The 19,961-nt window shown below is 44.1% G+C and overlaps 1 protein-coding gene across 1 annotated transcript in view; it reads left to right on the top strand.

Annotated features, from left to right (window-relative positions):
- Positions 1-12,980, top strand: part of golga7bb (golgin A7 family, member Bb) — a 38,843-nt gene extending 25,863 nt beyond the window's left edge. Inside the window, exon 5 of the mRNA XM_048205565.1 lies at positions 9,618-12,980. Coding sequence (XP_048061522.1) covers positions 9,618-9,701 — 84 coding nt within the window. The 3' untranslated portion in view covers positions 9,702-12,980. The remainder of the gene's footprint in view (positions 1-9,617) is intronic.
- The last annotated feature ends 6,981 nt before the right edge of the window (positions 12,981-19,961 follow it).

Consider the following 19,961-nt stretch of genomic DNA (forward strand, 5'->3'; position numbering starts at 1 on the left):
GCACTCCAGCGAGGTCGCGAGCTTCCGAGGAGCCGAGCTATAAGCTCTCAACTGCTGTTGTAACAGCAACACTCTAAAAGTGTGTGTGCGTGTTGCGATTTGGGCCGGTTCCTCGGTGTGTTCAGGGAGTGGTGTACCTGAGCGCATCGCGTCACTCCCTGTGTGCTTCAGCACAAGTGAGCTGATCTTTCCCCTTCTAAAAGAGCTTTACAGACGAACCCTGACAGTATGTCATTTCGTCTGTGCGTTACTGGGTGCGGTCGTTCCCTGGTCCCTGCTGATGGGCACAATCGCTGCATCTCGTGTTTGGGCGTTCAGCACGCTGAAGCAGCCTTTGTGGATGGTTCATGTTCCCATTGCGGGAATATGACTATCGCGGTGCTGAGGTCTAGACTCTCCTTCCTGAGGTCTCAGGAAGCGGGGGTCCCCTCTCCTATGCCCCGTTCGACCGTTTTTTCCGGCCCGGGCCGGAATGACGGTTCGGCGGTGTATGGGAAGGGTGACCTGAGGATTACGGTCAGGGCTTCCCCGCCGAGCGGAAATGCTCCGCGGGCCCCTGCCGCCTCATCAGCACCGCAACCCGTCGTGCCGCCGTTGGTTTCCGCTGGGCCCTCTACGGACTGTCCAGCCGTTACCTTTGGTGCGCCTGCGGCGGACCGGATGTCGATCTCTGCATCGGAAGGTGAGCCAGGGTCCTCGGGGGAGGAAGATCCGGACGCGCTGCCGCCCTCCGGGATGGTAGCGGTGGCCGAGTCGGATCCCGAGTTGACGGCTGTGCTTTCCCGGGCCGCCTTGTGTGTCGGGCTCGAGTGGAACCCTCCACCCTGTCCCGGCCCATCTCGGCTGGATGATTGGTACTTGGGGGGGGTCGCGCTGGTCATGTCCAGCGTCCCGCCCCAATGCCATTCTTCCCGGAAGTGCACGATGAGGTGACCAGGTCTTGGCAAACACCGTATAGTGCTCGTGCAAGGCCCGGTCCCTCGTCCGCCTTCACCTCCCTGGACGGCGGGGAAGCCAGGGGGTATGCGAGGATCCCGCCAGTCGAGCGGTCCGTTGCGATGCAGCTGTGTCCAACGGCCACTGGCTGGCGTGGTGAGCCGCGTCTCCCATCCCGGGCCTGTAAGTTCTCAGCCGGTCTGACTGAGAAGGCTTACAGCGCCTGTGGGCAGGCTCCCTCAGCCCTGCACGCGATGGCCCTTTTGCAGGTTTACCAGGCAAAAGCGCTGTCGGAGATGCCCCAGGAAGGGCCTGACCAACAACTGCTTGGGGAGCTACGCGCTGCCACCGACCTTGCCCTCCGGGCGACGAAGGTGACAGCACGCGCTGTTGGTCATGCGATGTCTACCCTGGTAGTCCAGCAACGCCATCTCTGGCTGACCTTGGCGGACATGCGGGAAACCGACAAGCAGCGGTTCCTGAATTCCCCCTGTCCCCGGTCGGCCTCTTCGGCGACGCGGTGGAGAGCTTCGCCCAACAGTTCTCCGCCGCACAGAAGCAGGCTGAGGCTATCAAACACGTCATGCCACGGCGGTCCGCTGCTGCCTCCACCCACCCGCCCGTGGCTCAGCCTCAGCCCGCCCGTCGCCGAGGGCGCCCGCCTGCGTCGTCCTCCGCCCCTGCTGGTTCGGCAAAGCAGCAGCCTACACCAGCCAAGCAGCAGGGTGCCGGTCGCGGACGTGGTGCCCAGCCCGTCTCAGCCAAGCCAGGTGGCAAACGCAAAAGGAAGTCACGGCCCTGAGACGGGCAACCTGGAGGGGAAGGATCTTGCTCTTCGGGAGAGTTTTCCACCTTCTCTCCCACCCCCGGAGGAGGGCCGGGGGGAATTTGTGATGTCTGTCCATCTATCGCCGCTGGCTCCCCGGAGTCCAGCGGTACCCACTTTATCACAAAAAGAGCAGTTTCCTCAAACTCCAGGTCACAACAGGGTGCGCCTGCCAGTGTGCCAGGCCCCGCCTCGCCACTCGCAGCCCCCTCCCATTTCGCCAGCAGGTGGCAGTGTGATGGTGCAGCCCGCGCCCCGTGCGCCGTCTCCCATACGCACTGCTGCCTCCCAGAGTTCGACCACACTCCGGGCCGCTCCCATGCCGTCCGAGTTGGGTCCCACTCTACCTTGCTGCCCCACCCCCGGTGCGTCTGTGGTGCCTTTGGTCCCGCTGGCTCGGAGTCTGGAGGCGTGGATCACGCTTCCCAGCCCGTCCCGCTGGCTCATTCGCACTATCAGACTCGGCTATGCGATTCAGTTCGCCCGGCGTCCCCCGGTCTTCAGGGGTGTCCACTTCACTCAGGTGTCGTTGGACAGTGCACCTGTTCTCCGGGCGGAGATTGCTGTCCTCCTGGCGAAGGATGCAATCGAGCCGGTCCCTCCAGCCGATATGAAGTCGGGGTTTTACAGCCCCTACTTCATTGTACCGAAAAAGGGCGGTGGGCTACGGCCAATCCTGGATCTGCGCGTCCTGAACCGGTATCTCCACAAGATGCCGTTCAAGATGCTCACGCAGAAGCGCATTTTCGAATGCGTCCGTCCCCGGGATTGGTTTGCAGCAATCGACCTGAAGGACGCGTACTTTCATGTCTCGATTCTGCCTCGACACAGACCCTTCCTGCGGTTTGCGTTCGAGGGTCGGGCATATCAGTACAAAGTCCTACCCTTCGGGCTGGCCCTGTCCCCCCGCGTCTTTACGAAGGTTGCGGAGGCAGCCATTGTTCCCCTCAAGGAACAGGGCGTTCGTATCCTCAACTATCTCGACGACTGGCTGATCCTGGCCAGCTCGCGAGAGCAGTTGTGCGAACACAGGGACATGGTTTTAGCTCACCTCAGCCGGTTGGGTCTTCGGGTCAACTGGGACAAGAGCAAACTCGCCCCCGGGCAGAGGATCTCTTATCTCGGTCTCGAGCTAGACTCGGTCGCACGGACTGCGCGTCTCACCGAGGCGCGCGTCCAGTCGGTGTTGAACTGCCTGAGCTCGCTCAAGCGCAGGACAGCGGCTCCACTGAAAGATTTTCAGAGGCTCCTGGGGCATATGGCATCTGTAGCCGCGGTCACGCCGCTCGGATTGCTCCATATGAGACCGCTTCAACACTGGCTCCGCGGCCGGGTCCCGAGATGGGCGTGGCAGCGCGGCACGCTCCGTGTCCCCGTGACACCGAGCTGCCGCCGCACCCTTGTCCGGTGGTCGGACCCTTCGTTCCTGCGGGCCGGAGTACCCCTGGAACAAGTGTCCAGGCATGCTGTGGTCTCCACAGATGCCTCTGCCACGGGATGGGGGGCCACGTACAACGGGCATGCAGTGTCGGGTCTTTGGACGGGGCCTCAGCTGCATTGGCATATCAATTGCCTCGAGTTGCTAGCAGTACGTCTTGCTCTGGCCCGCTTCAAGGAGCTGTTGTCAGACAAGCATGTACTGGTCCGTTCGGACAGCACTGCGGCCGTTGCGTACATCAACCATCAAGGTGGTCTACGCTCCCGTCGCATGTCGCAACTCGCCCGCCATCTCTTGTTGTGGAGTCAGAAGCATCTGAGGTCCCTTCGGGCCACTCATGTCCCAGGTGTGCTCAACCGTGCGGCCGACGAGCTGTCACGGCAGCCTCCACTTGCGGGCGAGTGGCGGCTCCACCCCCAGGCGGTTCAGCTGATTTGGCAGCGTTTCGGCGAGGCCCAGGTAGACCTGTTTGCCTCCCCGGAAACTGCCCACTGCCAGTGGTTCTATTCCCTGACCGGCGGCACGCTCGGCTCGGATGCCCTGGCACACAGCTGGCCCCCGGGTCTACGCAAATATGCGTTTCCCCCAGTGAGCCTTCTCGCACAACTCCTGTGCAAGGTCAGGGAGGACGGGGAGCAGGTTCTGTTAGTGGCTCCGTACTGGCCCACTCGGACCTGGTTCTCAGACCTCATTCTCCTCGCGACAGCCCCTCCCTGGCCGATTCCTCTGAGGAAGGACCTCCTGACTCAGAGACGGGGCACCCTGTGGCACCCGCGTCCCGATCTGTGGAACCTCCACGTGTGGTCCCTGGACGGGATGCGGAGGTTCTGAGTGATCTCCCGCAAGCGGTCGTAGACACCATCACTTCCGCTAGAGCTCCTTCCACTAGGAGTCTCTACACGCTGAAGTGGAACCTGTTCGTCGAATGGTGCGCCTCTCGCCGAGAGGACCCCCGATCATGCTCGGTCAGATCTGTGCTTTCCTTCCTGCAAGAAGGGTTGGAGCGAAGGCTGTCTCCCTCCACCCTGAAGGTGTATGTTGCCGCTATCGCTGCACATCACCACGCAGTTGAGGGTAAGTCCCTGGGGAAACACGATCTGATCGTCAGGTTCCTGAGGGGGGCAAGGAGACTGAATCCTCCTCGCCCTTCCTCCGTACCATCTTGGGATCTGACCCTGGTTCTCACAGCTCTCCGGGGTCATCCCTTTGAGCCTTTGCGATCAGTCGACCTGAAGGTTATGTCCCTAAAAACTGTCCTTCTGGTTGCATTGGCTTCCCTGAAGAGGGTAGGGGACCTGCATGCGTTTTCGGTCGACGAAGCGTGCCTAGAATTCGGGCCCGGTGATTCTCACGTCATCCTGAGACCCCGGCCTGGATACGTGCCCAAGGTTCCTACCACTCCCTTCAGAGATCAGGTAGTGAACCTGCAAGCGCTGCCTTCGGAGGAGGCAGACCCAGCCCTAGCTTTGCTCTGTCCCGTCCGCGCTCTGCGTGTGTACGTGGACAGAACGCGAAGCTTCAGGACCTCAGATCAGCTCTTTGTCTGTTACGGAGGCCAGCAGAAGGGAAAGGCTGTCTCCAAGCAGAGGATGGCCCACTGGATAGTGGATGCCATCGCCTTGGCGTATGAATCCCAGGGCGTGCCTTGCCCGCTCGGGTTGAGAGCCCACTCCACCAGAGGGGTGGCCTCTTCCTGGGCGCTGGCTCATGGCGCCTCGCTGACAGATATCTGTAGAGCTGCGGGCTGGGCGACACCTAACACGTTCGCTAGGTTTTATAGCCTACGTGTAGAGCCAGTATCTTCACGTGTACTCGCATCTACTAGTCGGTAGACGTGTTGTACCCGCTCTAAGTGTCGGCTTGCAATGCCATTCCCGCCCCCTGGCCGGATACATGCATACTTTTACTCCAGTCGTGTTCCCCGCTTGGCGAACCCTGTCGAGTTCCTCCGCCTCCCCCTTCGGCTCGGACATTGCGGAGTGTCTGATGCCAGGCCTACATCTGTCGCTGACACTATCTGTTAGCTGGGGCCCATATGTCGTGACCCCTCTACGTGAGCGGTCCCATATGTGTATTGTCCACGGGTCTAAACTCCCTACGGCGAGCCCGTGTCTTTCCCTTAGCAGAGCCAGCTCTGCTGTCACCTGTCAGATGAGTCTCCCCCTACCCAGGTGGAGCCATCCCAGGGACCCCATATGCGTACTGCCCCCCGGGCCAGTCCATATGTGTATTCTCCACGTAAACTCCTCCCCCATTGGGTAGGTAGTGGCCTCCGCAGCGTCCCTTACGGGTTCGCTTCCCCAGTGTAGTCTAGTTTACTTAGTGGGTATTCGGTAAGACAGCAGTAAACTCTCTCGGCGTAAGCTCGCCCCTTCACCATTCCAGCTGGTGCTATGGGTAGCCGAGCTTGCGCTGGGCACTGGAAGGGGTTTCGTAACTGTGGCGCTTTAGTTGGGATCCCAATTCGTCGGTCACTACTGACGTACGTCGAACGTGACCGACTGAAAGGGAACGTCTCGGTTACGTATGTAACCCTCGTTCCCTGAAGGAGGGAACGGAGACGTACGTCCCGTCGCCACAGTTCCTGTACCCTCGCTGTAGTGCGGACACCAGTTGTCTCCTCAGCGAAAAACAGAGTGCGATTGCATCCGCTTCCTATTTATATACACCTGTCGGGGGCGGTGCGCATTATGCAAATATCGCACGCCAATTCCATTGGCTTGTTTTAGTTCACACGAAGCTGATAGGGCTCTCTAAGCGATATCCCAATTCGTCGGTCACTACTGACGTACGTCTCCGTTCCCTCCTTCAGGGAACGAGGGTTACATACGTAACCGAGACGTTTCCGCTCTCAAACTTGGCGTCATCAAGCTACGCCTTTGTTTTGAATAGGATTCTAGCGACCTCTGGCGGACAAAACTATTACATACTACACCTTTAAGCAGCACAACTGCTTTTAACATTATTAATGAGAAGAAATGTTTCTTGGGCACAAAATCATCATATTAGAATGATTTCTGAAGGATTGTGTGACACTAGCCAAGTTTCCATTGTTTTTTTTTTTTTTTGTTTTTTTTTTTATGCATTTGCCTCAACAGAAAATATGATTGGATAACTGGACTAACCAGCAGACCAATCACACACAGCACAGCATCTCAAATGTTGGTTTGATCATTCTGAAATGCCAAAGCCAAATGTCCCAAAATGTCCCAAAATTATCTCAGAATTGTCTCACACAAAAGCGTTCCCAAAAACCATGCATACAAGATAACATGACAGCATTTATTGTGTTTTGTCTGCGTGCTCTGAGGTGGAAGTCATTTATGATGTAGTAAAAAAAGAGCCACAGTTTCTTCCCCGATTGCAGCAACTTCCATTTTTATTACAGACATTTTGTGCCAGTTTCCCAGGAAGTGGCAATTTTGTTCTCTTGAACATAGGATGGAAAGAAACACTGCTGTATTCACAAAATTTTATGTGATAGGCCTATTATAATTTTGTGCATAAATTAAATTCACTACTTTGCATAGGAATATAGCTAGTGACGACTTGAGTACTTCAATGAAGGCCGTCTGAAGACTTTAAATATGTTGAAAATTCACCTTCGCCATCACGTTTTAAAACTATGCTATAAAACATATCAAAATAGAAAACCATCATTTTAAACTGTAATGATAATTCACAATATTACTGTTTTACTTTTTTTGATCAAATAAATGCAGCCTTGGGAGTAGTTTACAAGTTTTGGGACAAGTTGTTTTAACAAACATCAAATTACAACACATCAGCATGTAAAACCTGTGTTTGTTGAAGCAGTTTGAAAATGATGGTTAGGTTTCTCAATATAATAAATCCAACAAGCAACTTGGGAAGGTTTGAAATGTTGCTGTTTGTTGGGTCAATGTGAACTAAAATAATTGTTTCTAAGCAACTAAGCTAATTAGATGTTTCTGCCTTGTCAAGTATTTTGATGCATGGCTGAATGCTTGTCATTTTGCTGAGATCAGGCTCAAAACACAGCACGTCCCCCAGTAGCCTACTAGTTGCCTTGGCAACCCATTCCCTTTTTGATTATTATTTTGATTTAAACTTTTTTTCTTTTTTCACAATGTGTATAAAAATAATCATACAAAATGAAATTTCAGTGTCTTTCAAGGAACCAGCGCCCACACTTTTGGAAACCCTGCTGTAGAGAGACCTGGGTGTTTCCTTTCTCTCTAGGTCTAATATATGTCTGTATTGTTCAGGTATGACAGTAAATTCACCCTCAAAAGATCATCCAGGAACATATTATTCTTTGGATCCAATAATTTTGGGTGATTCCTTTTGGGAAATCTATCCAGTGGACCATCAAGCTAGCTTGGCAATCCCGTTCCTCCCTCTTCCCACTGACTGCAGGCCCATCTGGCTTTGGCAGCCCTTCGTCAGCTCACAGCCCTGCGGAATCCAACCAGCTGTCACCTTAGGAGCAATGGGCAAACAATAGCTGCCATTCAGTTCCCACCACACTGACCACCAGTAACTCTTCACAGGGCTTTGGTTTAGCTCACAGGAAAGACATTTTCAAGATAAATTAAATGAAACAGTTGATGGGTTAAATTCCATTATTGCTATGCTACCACGTTTACAAAATATTGCATATTCTCAACATCTGAATAGGTCTAACTTTCTTGTGGAGAGGGAATGCATTTAACAGCTCTCATTTAAATCCATTTTAGGATCCAGATTGGAGTCTTGAGGCGTTTAGTGCATGTCTATCAACTTTGAGGCCATCTACATGTTATGTGTACTTTACAAAATAAACATTTATCAGAATTAGAAAAGTTTAAATTTAAAGAGTTTAAATGTTTATGAAAAAAAATCTCTTATGCTCATCAAGGATGCATTTATTTGGTAAAAACAGCAATACTCATTGTAATGACATGGGAACAAGAAGACGGGAACCGGCGAAAGATTAGCATAACTTTAATGACAAAATAAACATCAACAACAAAACTGAAGTAAGCGACAGCCCCTCATGGACTACTGCTGCATATAAAAATAATAAAACAAAATAAGGTCCAAGACCTGCTCCTCTCTCACCTTCCACTGTCTTCGCTCCTCCCTTTATCTTTCTGGAGCTCCTCTGTGGGACTCAAGATTGGTGTGTCACATTAAAGGATTAGTTCACTTTTAAATAAACTTTTGCTTATAATAAACTCACCCCCATGCCATCCAAGATGTCCATGTCTTTCTTTCTTCAGTCGAAAAGATATTAAGGTTTTTGATGAAAACATTCCAGGATTTTTCTCCATATAATGGACTTCAATGGGCACCAAACAGTTCAAGGTCCAAATTACAGTTTCAGTGCAGCTTCAAAGGGCTTTAAACAATACCAGACGATGAATAAGGGTCTTATCTAGCGAAACGATTTTTAAAAAAATAAAAAAGTTTAAGTTTCATAAGCACAAATGCTCCCCTTGCTCTGTTCTGCGATGCGCGTTCGTGACGTTACGTAATGCGCAATTATGTTGAAAAGGTCACGCTTGACGTAGGGCAGAAGTACCAAGTCAGTGTTTACAGATTGGACAATGTTGGAGGATTTTGAACTTCGAGGAGAAGATGAGTTTATCGCCCTGCCCTACCTTTTTGAACCGGAATACACAGAGGAAGAGACTGCTGCGGTGACACACGTTTTTTTGTAAACAGCGTTTGACCGAGCCTTCGTCTCAATGTGCATACTATCCATCCTAAATAGTATGTGATATTAGTAATTTTCAATACTATTTAGGGTGGATAGGGTGGATAGTATGCATATTGGGATGCAGGGTTAGTATTTGCATGTTTAACTTGTAAACACTGAGTCGGTACTTCCGCCTACGTCAAGCACGACCTTTTCAACGTAATTGTGTATTACGTGACGTCACTAATGCGCATCGCAGAACAGAGCAAGGGGAGCATTTGTGCTTATAAAACTTAAACTTTTTTATTTATTTTTTTTAAATGACCAATCGTTTCGCTAGATAAGACCCTTATTCATCATCTGGTATCATTTAAAGCCCTTTGAAGCTGCACTGAAACTGTCATTTGGACCTTGAACCGTTTGGTGCCCATTGAAGTCCATTATATGGAGAAAAATCCTGGAATGTTTTCATCAAAAACCTTAATTTCTTTTCAACTGAAGAAAGAAAGACATGAACATCTTGGATGACATGGGGGTCAATAAATTATCAGCAAAAGTTTATTTAAAAGTGGACTAATCCTTTAACATGTACTCCACCAGCCTTGCTCCGCTCCCATGGCTCTCGGCCCCACCTTGCTTCATGCCACGCTCATCAAGCAATTTAATGGGGTCTTTAATACAGTATTTAGACTTCTCATATTAACACTGTTATGTTTCATCATTGCAAATTTTAACCCTTGACTGTAGCCGTCCAGATCGAAATCTCCATCTTTGAGGACAGTGGCTCCACCAGCTCAAGCTCTAGTGGAAGTTCTCCGACCAGTAGCACGGCTCAATGACTGGAGGAGCAGCACCAGGGGTACGGGTACAGGGTGGCCGGTACGCTCGCCAAAATCCGCATGTTGAAACATGAGAGCACCAGATTTTAAAGAGAGAGAGAGAGAGAGAGAGAGAGGAAGTACTGCTCACTCGCTCGCTTCATCCAGACAACAAGAGCAAAACCAGGAGCTTTAACTCACAAATACATCTCCCCCCATCTCATTTAATTCAGCCTTCTTTGCATTTCCATTAGTGACAGAGAAAAGTTGATCAGACGCCCTCAATAATGAAATAAAGAGGGCTAGCAGATGGGTACAATGGTTGGAGTGCTTCCTACAGATTTCTCACTGTTACTTAGCGTTGGAAAATCAGGTTAAGGTGGTTTTGAAACAACATGATAGCTGGTTTCTAGGTAGTCTAAGCTGGTAATTCACTGGTTTACCATGTAAGACACCTTAAACTGGCATGACCAGCTGGGAGCTGGTTTGTTGCTGGTCTAAGGCTACATCTACGCTAATCTGGGTTAATTTAAAAATGCATCTTTTTTCTCTATGTGGTCCTTCAGTCCACACAGAAACAGCATATTTGTCCTTCTAAAACAAGGCTTTCTGAAGACGCTCTCCAAAGTGGATACATTTGAAAATGCAGTTTTCAGTTTATAGAGTAAACCGTGAAAACGGAGGTATTTGAAAATGATGATGCATGCTTAGTCATGTGACTCACATTATACTGTACCTATAGATGTTTATACCGGTATGTGCCTGCTTTGTGCTATTCACTTTCACAGTGTTGCTAAAGATAAATGCTACTTTGTATAATCTTCATACTACATTCCTGCAAAAATGACAAAAATTACTCGCAATTGCTGTCCTTTGGCAAAACATGAGGGCAGTTGCGTTTTAGTCAATACATGGAATGGCAATAGAGTGCGACCTGAACACACCAGTAAGTGGTGAGATATTTTACAAATAAAATAATTATAGCATAAGAACTTTATGATGTCTGGTCTCTCAGTATCATCTCAGTGAGCTTTTATTACATTTTATGCATTTGTAGTTGGATGATTTTAGCTTTTTCCACCATTTCAGTGTGGACACAAAACTTTTGGAAAACGCTAGTGTGGACAGTTAGCATTTTGAAATGAAAATGTCATTTTTAAATGTATCCGGATTAATATAGATGTAGCCTAAGATGGTTCCAAAACATAGCAACCAACTTAAGCTGGATTTTCCAGCAGAGCTATGGTGCTTATTTAGTTTGGACAGTGACTGAGCTCTCTCTATTCATCCCCCTGATGTACCGCAGGGGCCAAATTCAGCAGTGCCTCAGTTCACTGGCAGTCTTGACCCTTTGCAGCGCTCCAGGCTCATGTTCCTTCTGTTAGTTCCACCACATACCTGCACCTCAGAGGTTTAGTGTTTGGTGTCGTAGACAATATGCCCAAACCGGGCAAAGCTCTCCTCTGCTCATGGAGGATAATAACAAATGGCAGCATGTTTCTTTATTATTTTTTCTTACTTAATTATTTTTTGTACGATAAAATCTACCTCTGGTTTGTGCTTGCGCAGGGAGCTGAGGGAGCCAGTGTAGACAGGATGAGGTCCAACATGTAAATGCGCCTTAGATAAAGTTTATTTTGACTGATCTGGTTCAGAGAAGATTGACTCACCAGCTGTTCAGAATGAGCTGTGAGATTTTTCATTGCTCTTGTTGGTTTCATGTTAAGCATATTTGTTAGACTCTCAGACATAATTCATGCAAGAATGCACACTCATTATTCTTTTAAAAGAAATAACAGCCCTTTCCACAGTCGGCGATTGACTTCCCTTCAGTTTATGAGTTTGTTGAAATAAAAAAGTGCTGTAATGGTCCAGTATTAGTTGTGCCAGAAAAATAGAGTTTTATCAATAAGGTACATTACCTGTATACATTAAGACAAATTTACATATAAAGGAGGTATCATATGTAAGTTATTATTGTTAGGGAATCAAATTGAGGCTTTTGCACTGAAATACCACATGCAAAGTGGCACAACTATTTAGTGTATTTGTACATAAAACATATTTGAGCTGTTGAATTTGATCTTCCTTATCTTGTAGAGTTCAGTCACTAAGTTAAAGCAAGAATGTAACTAAATATTTAGTATTGGATGGGACTAAAGTTAAAAGAGAGCCCATATTGATGGACAACAGAACTGAATATTAGGGTCCGTGTCCTCCTCAATGCCTATGATGATTACAACTCTGGAATAAAGAGAAGAAAATGTGCAGTTTAAAGGAAAGGAGGGGAGTTTTTATTGGAAATGCAGATCATATTTGCTTTTCCATCCTTTTATCATTGCGTTATTAAAATGTTTTTATTATTATGATTTTTAAACTCATTTTTTTTATGTGTTCTGTTTAAAGGAGGTCTCATAGATAGTCAATACCCTCACAGTAACTGGACTATATTACTGCTGCACTGCTTTATCGTACACAACTGTTCAAAAAAAAAAAAAGGTTTGGGGTTGGTAATTTTTTTGGCTGCATTTATTTGATTAAAAATACAGTAAAACAGTAAAATTGTGAAATAGCATTAGAGTGTCTATTTCATTATGTGGATAGACAGTATGATACATTTTCTATTCAAACAAGCACTGTTGTTTCACACATGCATAGAAGCCAACATTTCTGTTTTTCCCCTATTTTATGTATTAAAGTGGTCATATCATACATTTGTAAACAATTTATGAATAACTTTTCTCCTTGAAGAGTGTGTGTGTGTGTGTGTGTGTATATATATATATATATATATATATATATATATATATACCACACTATATTTTTAATATAGTTTTTATAGTTTTTTTTTAATATAGTTTTTTAATACAGTTTCTAATATAGTTTTTAACGGTCCCATCTTCCAGTAACAGCCTCTTCATAAACTGCATAACATAAACAATCAGTGCAAGACTGGACTGTAATTATTGGGGGCCTTGTTAAAAAAACAACTGAGTAACTGCCATTGAGATTAATAGCCTACTTGAGCTATCCCGCTTCATCCTTCATTACCTCACTGTCACTGGACAGGCAAGTTTCTGAACACTGACACTGGCATCAGTGTGGGTGGTGATATGTTCATGTTTAAGAAGGGTTCATAATATGCTGTTTTTTAACCTCAGTTCCAGTGAATGCTATTTTTGGACTGCTTTGGACTTCTTTTATCTCAAAATATCAATGTAAATTTGATTCCACATGATATGACTCCTTTAACTGACTGTTCATTATTTTATGCCATTTGTTTCCCCTTTTTATTGAACAGTTCCTGGCCACACTTAATGTAACCCACCTTTGAGCTTCTCAAGCGTTTCCCCTCATCTCAGTTCTGAAAGCCACTCATCTGATCCATAGTATCGTAGCATTCATAGATCTCCTGTGCCTGCTGCCTTCATGTTTCACTGCTGTGGAGATACCAACCCTGGTGCTGATCCATCAGAACCGTGGACTTCTGTAAATTGTACATGATTTGCACTATTAATGCATGAGAGTCTTTGTCTACATGTGAACGTTTGTCATTAGTGAGTGAATGTTTGTAGTTGTCTTTTGATGAAGCTGTTTTTAAGTTGGGAAGATGATTATGAAGTGAACCTGTTCACAGCCCTTTTGTTTTTCTGCCATATGATATATTTTTGAGAATAGTTTACTGTAGGATTTGATTTTATTCTTTGTGAACTGATCGGATTGTGAAAAATAGGCATTTATATAATGTTTTCCAAACATATTTTTATTTGAAATGGCAATCAGCAATGAATTTTGCGCAATAACATCATGGGACATGAGTTGAGAAAGTATATTTTGATTGTGATTTTATGTTGACTGTTTGTTGGGCTGGAAAGGCATGTTTTTGACAAGTTGCTCAGGAAAGATTTTACAAGTAAATCTGCCAAACCTCTCTCACCCACAGCCCTTACGTTTTGACAAAACTGACTGAAAATCTGAAATATTTCTTGGCATGGTTTGACTGATTTTGACTCTAATGATGGAGTGTCAGGGGCCCTTCAATATTTACAATATTTAGTCTGAAAGGGCCCCGGGCTGATCCATACAAATCAGTAAAACATGACATAAAAATGTAAGTTACATTAAAAAGACATGTATTACCATGTGTTTATATGGACAAGCCTGCTATTTTGGACAGGTCGTATATAATTCATATAAAGTGTCAGGCAGTGTGTCTAGCGTCTTGCCATGAGTTTTCCACAATCCTCACTTTTCATTTAAATCAACAAATATTGGGTATGTCAGCATAGGTAAGATGGAAAATCGCCTACACGTCTGTTTTAGGAAAAAAAGAAACATCGCATATGTATTAAAAAGTACTTTGATATGGCAAAATGTAAATACTAGTTTTGTATTGTATATTATATTGTTTTGAACCAACTGTATAGAGAAAACACTGGAGTATGATTTAAAAGAAGCAAAAATGTTCATGTCTTCCTAATGTTGAAGCATAACTTTCCATTACCTTTAATACTTATGTTGGGAATATTATAAAATCTCTGGCTCATTGCTGCCACAGAGACAAATGTGTTTTATTATAAGTACTAATATACCTTGAAATGGGGAATATATAACAATGTAGCAGGTATTTCTTCTGCTGTTTGTTTATTACTGTTATGTTGCACTCAGTGTATCAAGAGAAAGTTTTATACCATTTATATTACAAATATATATAAATATATATTTATCCCCAAAATGTCTGGATGTGAGCAGGATTCTGAAAAGAGGTATTGTTTTCTGCTTTTATCCAGAATGCCAACAATAAAATAAAATGTTTTGTTGTTTCTCTGGAAACGGAGATCAGATGAGTTTTCCCCCTTGCACATACACAGACAGTGCTAAAATGAAAACAGACTGTTTTCTGGGCATGTGAGCTAGGTTAACAAACATGGGTTCATCATTTTGTGATCTCAACAGGCTAATTCAAGGTCCAGCTCACACACTCTCCAAAAGTAATTCTCTCCCATAAGATATTAAGCAGCATTACTGGCTAGAGAAGAAGTCATATATTCTTATTTGAGAGGAAATGGTATTGCCCTTGATGTGACAGATGAATATTCTACGCCAGAGATGGAGGATTAGAGTTATGACTTTGGCAACCCCAGGCTGCGTTTGGTTCTGCAGTTTTATAGGGAATTTGCATTGGGTCTGTTCTTCCTCCAGGATATTAGTGCAGAAGAACAGATTCACCTGCTGATATGAAAGCCTTGTGATGGCAACAATGAGGTCAAATTATTTGCTCCATGAGGATTGTTTGGAAAAATCTGACAAGTGAAATCACACAGTAAATGCTTTGTTTCTCTGAGAAATTGCATTTAAAGGCGCAGTAAGCAATTTCTGAGAAACACTGTTGATATTTGAACTCAATCCAAACAAACACCCCTCCCTTCACTGCTGATTGGCTACAAGTGTGTTGTGATGTTCGGTCCGATCCACTTTCAACAGCATTTCTCATAAATCGCTTACTGCACCTTTTTAAAAACACAGTAAAATGAGTTCACTGTGCAAATTCTGATACGGAGTGGGGGAAACATTCTGTTTTGATGAGGAGTGTGTGATGAGGAAGTGTTTGGGCAACTAATAAAAAAAAAATCATTATTTTTACAATTCTGTTTTGTGATGCTTGCAGTGCAGAAATTACGAACTTCACCTTTACATTCACAGACATTCATGCATTTTTATTATTGCTGCAACATCTCCAGAGAAAAACAGATAGCATGGTCATTTAAAGAAAGGTTACTCACAACCCTAGAGTCATATTGTTTTGGACAATGATAAAAGACAACAAACTAAGCAGCTACAGTGTAATGAATTCAAGGCCAGTGTGAGCAAGAGTTTTTCCATAAGTGTATTTACTTATATTCCTCACTGCAGTAAACACACAGTTCAGGGTCAGCAGATGAGAGAGTTATTGAAATGCAGTTGATTTCACATTTAAAGAGCAAACGTCATCCTCTTTGTCAACCAAGGGGAAAATTAAAATCACTCCAGCGTTAGAACACAGGCCAGCTTTGCGTTCTGGACTTTTAAAATCAAAAAGAGGAATGAAATAGAAGGACTAAAGCAAGCAGAGGCTGAAAGAATTATTGTTGTCTGAGAAGCAGACATCATCTTATATGGTAAATAGATCAGATTTTGTTATTCAGTCTTGTAAGATTGTTTTAAGTAAAGTGACAATCATTTTGAAACTACCGGGAAATGTTCTTTTAAAAATATTCCAGTTTCTGACAGGAACACCGATAGATGAGCCAGTGAAGTGCACTGCAATTTTTCTTTTTCATTTTTCATTCTTTTTCTTTTTTGTTGTTTTTCCCAGTATAAATGATCCAAATTTTTGCTTAAATTAACAAAACCTTTCTGACTGAATTCATTAAGATCAAGCATTCGCTCATCTTGTGAAGCAATGTCACATTAAAGTTCAGCAGAAAAAAGAAATTCATACAGGTTTGGAACAACTTGAGGGTGAGTAAATAATGACAGAATTTTCATTTTAGGGTGTACTATCCCTTTAAAAATACATAGTGTTTCAATATTTAGTGAACAATTTACTTTACCATGATTTTGGTTCTTTAAATCTTAAAACATTCTGAAATATTTTATAATTAACAATAATATATTATTTATAAAGAGTATTGCACATTTATAAATCGTTTATATTTATATAGTTTATATATATATAGTATTTCTTTATATATATTTGTAGAAATATTAATTATATTTATATACATTAATATAAAAAAAAAATGACAATGATTATTTGCTGCTCAACACTACACACATTTGAAATTACGCCATCTCTAAATCCAGTGATCCAACCTCAATATGTAATTTTTCCCTGGCTTTTAGTGGCCAATTGCGATCCGATCACATCTACATAGGCAGCAGATTCCGTAAACAGGGAGAATGGGTTCCTAATAGAGGGAAAACTCTGATTCTTCACGCTTCTGATTGTTACATGGCAGTTTAATTGTGAACATGATCCTTTCAATCTTCATGGCACATTTAATTTATTATTTAAACACTCAGCCTGCAGAGCTTTCATAAGACAGAATTAACACAATACAGTCTTCATGACGTTCCTCTTTCATTTCTGGCTGGATTTAGTGTCTGCAAATATTATGGTTTGACTGAATTTGGATCTCTCCTTTTGTTGGCTTTGGCTTAAACCTCAAACACTAGCACTGAATGTGTGGTGTCTGTTGTAGGATGCAACATCTAGTGTACACTGAATCTAAATATGTTCTTTTGCAATAAGCTTTGTTGTCAGATATATTTAACAATGATCTACGGAGCACCTAAAGGGACATGGTGAAGGAAAAAAAAAAATGAGATGGGAGGAAAAATTATGTCAATGCTTTGCGTTCTCTTGCAAATGTTTTACGTTCCCCCAAGAACTTTGCGTTAGTTGGCAAAATGTTTGTGTTCCCCCAGGAAACTTGGACTTGCACGCAAAACTTTTCCGATCTTTGCGAACGAACGCAAAGTTTCTCAGGGGCAACACAAAGTTTCTCAGGGGAACGCAAAGTTTCTCAAAGAACTTAAAACTTTTGTGAGAGAACGCAAAAGCATTGAAATATTGAAGTGTCTATTTAGTGCAAATAGCGTCCCTTGTTAGCAAACACTATTTACACTAGCTCCGCCCACCAATGTCTGGTTGGGCCACTTTAGTTTTAAAAATAACGCGCAGAAATCAATGTCTTCAGTGGCGTAGCAGTAGTGAGTAAGGCAGACCTGGCTTTTAACGCGATCGACGTGGCTTTGAATCTGGCTTTTGCCGAGCTCGCATTTATTTTCAATAAAAATTTAAATAATATTCTAAAAGTGGAAATAAACTGCTAACGGGTGTTTAATAATATTAAAAATGTTTATTGGGTAGGGTTAGGGGAAGGTGTAGGGAGTGTTTTTATTCTCCCAATAAGGCAGCATCCATTTAATAATTTTAATAAATATAATAATTTACACTCTATGATATTATTGCATCTAGTTAATGTACAAAAATACTGAGGTGCAAATAGTATATGTCAATATAAATTATAGATAGCATCTAATTTCTTTTTACACTTATTGCCAAGAACTGATACAACCCGAATTCCGGAAATGTTGGGCCGTTTTTTAAAATTTGAATAAATTGAAAACTAAAAGACTTTCAAATCACATGAGCCAATTTATTATTCACAATAGAACAAAGATAACATAACAAATGTTTAAACTGAGAAATTGTAGAATTTTATGCACAAAATGAGCTCATTTCAAATTTGATGCCTGCTATAGGTCTTAAAATAGTTGGGACGGGGACATGTTTACCATGGTGTAGCATCTCCTCTTCTTTTCAAAACAGTGTGAAGATGTCTGGGCATCGAAGTTATGAGTTTCTGGAGTTTTGGTGTTGGAATTTGGTTCCATTCTTGCCTGATATAGGTGTCCAGCTGCTGAAGAGTTTGTGATCCTCTTTGACGTATTTTTCTCTATAGGTGAAAGATCTGGACTGCAGGCAGGCCAATTCAGCACCCAAACTCTTCTACAATGAAGCCATGCTGTTGTAATGGCTGCAGTATGTGGTTTTGCATTGTCCTGCTGAAATACACAAGGCCTTCCCTGAAATAGACATCATCTGGAGGGGAGCATATGTTGCTCTAAAACCTTTATATACCTTTCAGCATTCATAGTGCCTTCCAAAACATGCAAGCTGCCCATACCGTATGCACTTATGCACCCCATACCATCAGAGAGGCTGGCTTTTGAACTGAATGCTGATAACACGCTGGAAGGTCTCCCTCCTCTTTAGCCAGGATGACAGTGTGCGTGATTTCCAACAAGAATGTCAAATTTGGACTTGTCTGACCATCAAACACTTTTCCACTTTGAAACAGTCCATTTTAAATGAGACTTGGCCCACAGGACACAACGGCACTTCTGAAGCATGTTCACATATGACTTCCTTTTTGCATGATAGAGCTTTAGTTGGCATCTGCAGATGGCACGGCGGATTGTGTTTTTTCGACAGTGGTTTCTGGAAGTATTCCTGGGCCCATTTAGTAATGCCATTGATACAATCATACCAATGAGTGATGCAGTGTCATTCTTCAGTTTCCACAATCTTTTTATGCACTCTTTCACAGCTCTGCCCATCTTTACTTCTGAGAGACTCTGCCTCTCTGCCTCATCCTTTTTATAGCTAATCATGTTCCAGACCTGATATCAATTAACTTAATTAGTTGCTAGATGTTCTCCCAGCTGCATCTTTTCAAAATTTCTTGCTTTTTCAGCCATTTGTTGCCCCCGTGCCAACTTTTTTGAGACCTGTAGCTGGCATCAAATTTGAAATGAGCTCATTTAATGATTGCCTGGAAAATCCAGCCTCACCACTGTGCCAGCGGATGAGTCTGGTCGGCCATTGAATCAATTCGATTTCTAGGGCGGAGCAAATCCGAGCAAACAGGAAGCGGAGTAAAGGGCGGATATGACGTTAGCAAAGCAGCAAGAGAGTCAACAGCGAAAAGTAAATAATTAATGTGTTTTTGGTCATTTAAAACTGAATTCACGGCTGAATAGAACAAACTCTCGGGTCTCCCATGCGCAATCTTTGTTGGTATTGAAGGGACTTTCGCCACACTAGAGTGACGCTGTTTGCGTCACTGAAATAAACGAATCTGATTGCACGGTACGGTTTGGAGTTGACTCGAATCGCGACGGAGGGCGGACTGACCAGACTGATATATCTTGTAGAAGATATATCAGTCTGGCCTTGCCAGGCAAATGTAATGAGCTCCATTTAAACATTTGTTAGGTTATCTTTGTTCTACTGTGAATAAAATATTGGCTCATGTGATTTGAAAGTCTTTTAGTTTTCATTATATTCAAATTTAAAAAACGTCCCAACATTTCCGGAATTCGGGTTGTGCTTTTACATGCTGTAAATAGAATAGCTATTTTCACCTAGTGTTTTCACCTATGAAAATGCTGCTATTGTGACTTAGTGTAATTAGAATGTATTGCTATTTTCACATGGTGTATTTTGAATATATGGCTAGATATATAGCATCTATCACTATTTGCACATAGTGTAAATAGCATCTATTGTGCAAATAGCCGCTGCTTTGAAATATATCCTCAGTAAGAGTCTAATTCAATGCAAAAGCATGTTGTTTGGTGACCTAAAGAAGATGTTGACTTGTTCAATGACTCATTGACATTTAAAAATAATCTTCTGGCCACACAATAAGATTGAAAAACATTGCACAA

The sequence above is a fragment of the Megalobrama amblycephala genome, linkage group LG10 (assembly GCF_018812025.1).
Source record: "Megalobrama amblycephala isolate DHTTF-2021 linkage group LG10, ASM1881202v1, whole genome shotgun sequence".
Lineage (NCBI taxonomy): Eukaryota > Metazoa > Chordata > Actinopteri > Cypriniformes > Xenocyprididae > Megalobrama > Megalobrama amblycephala.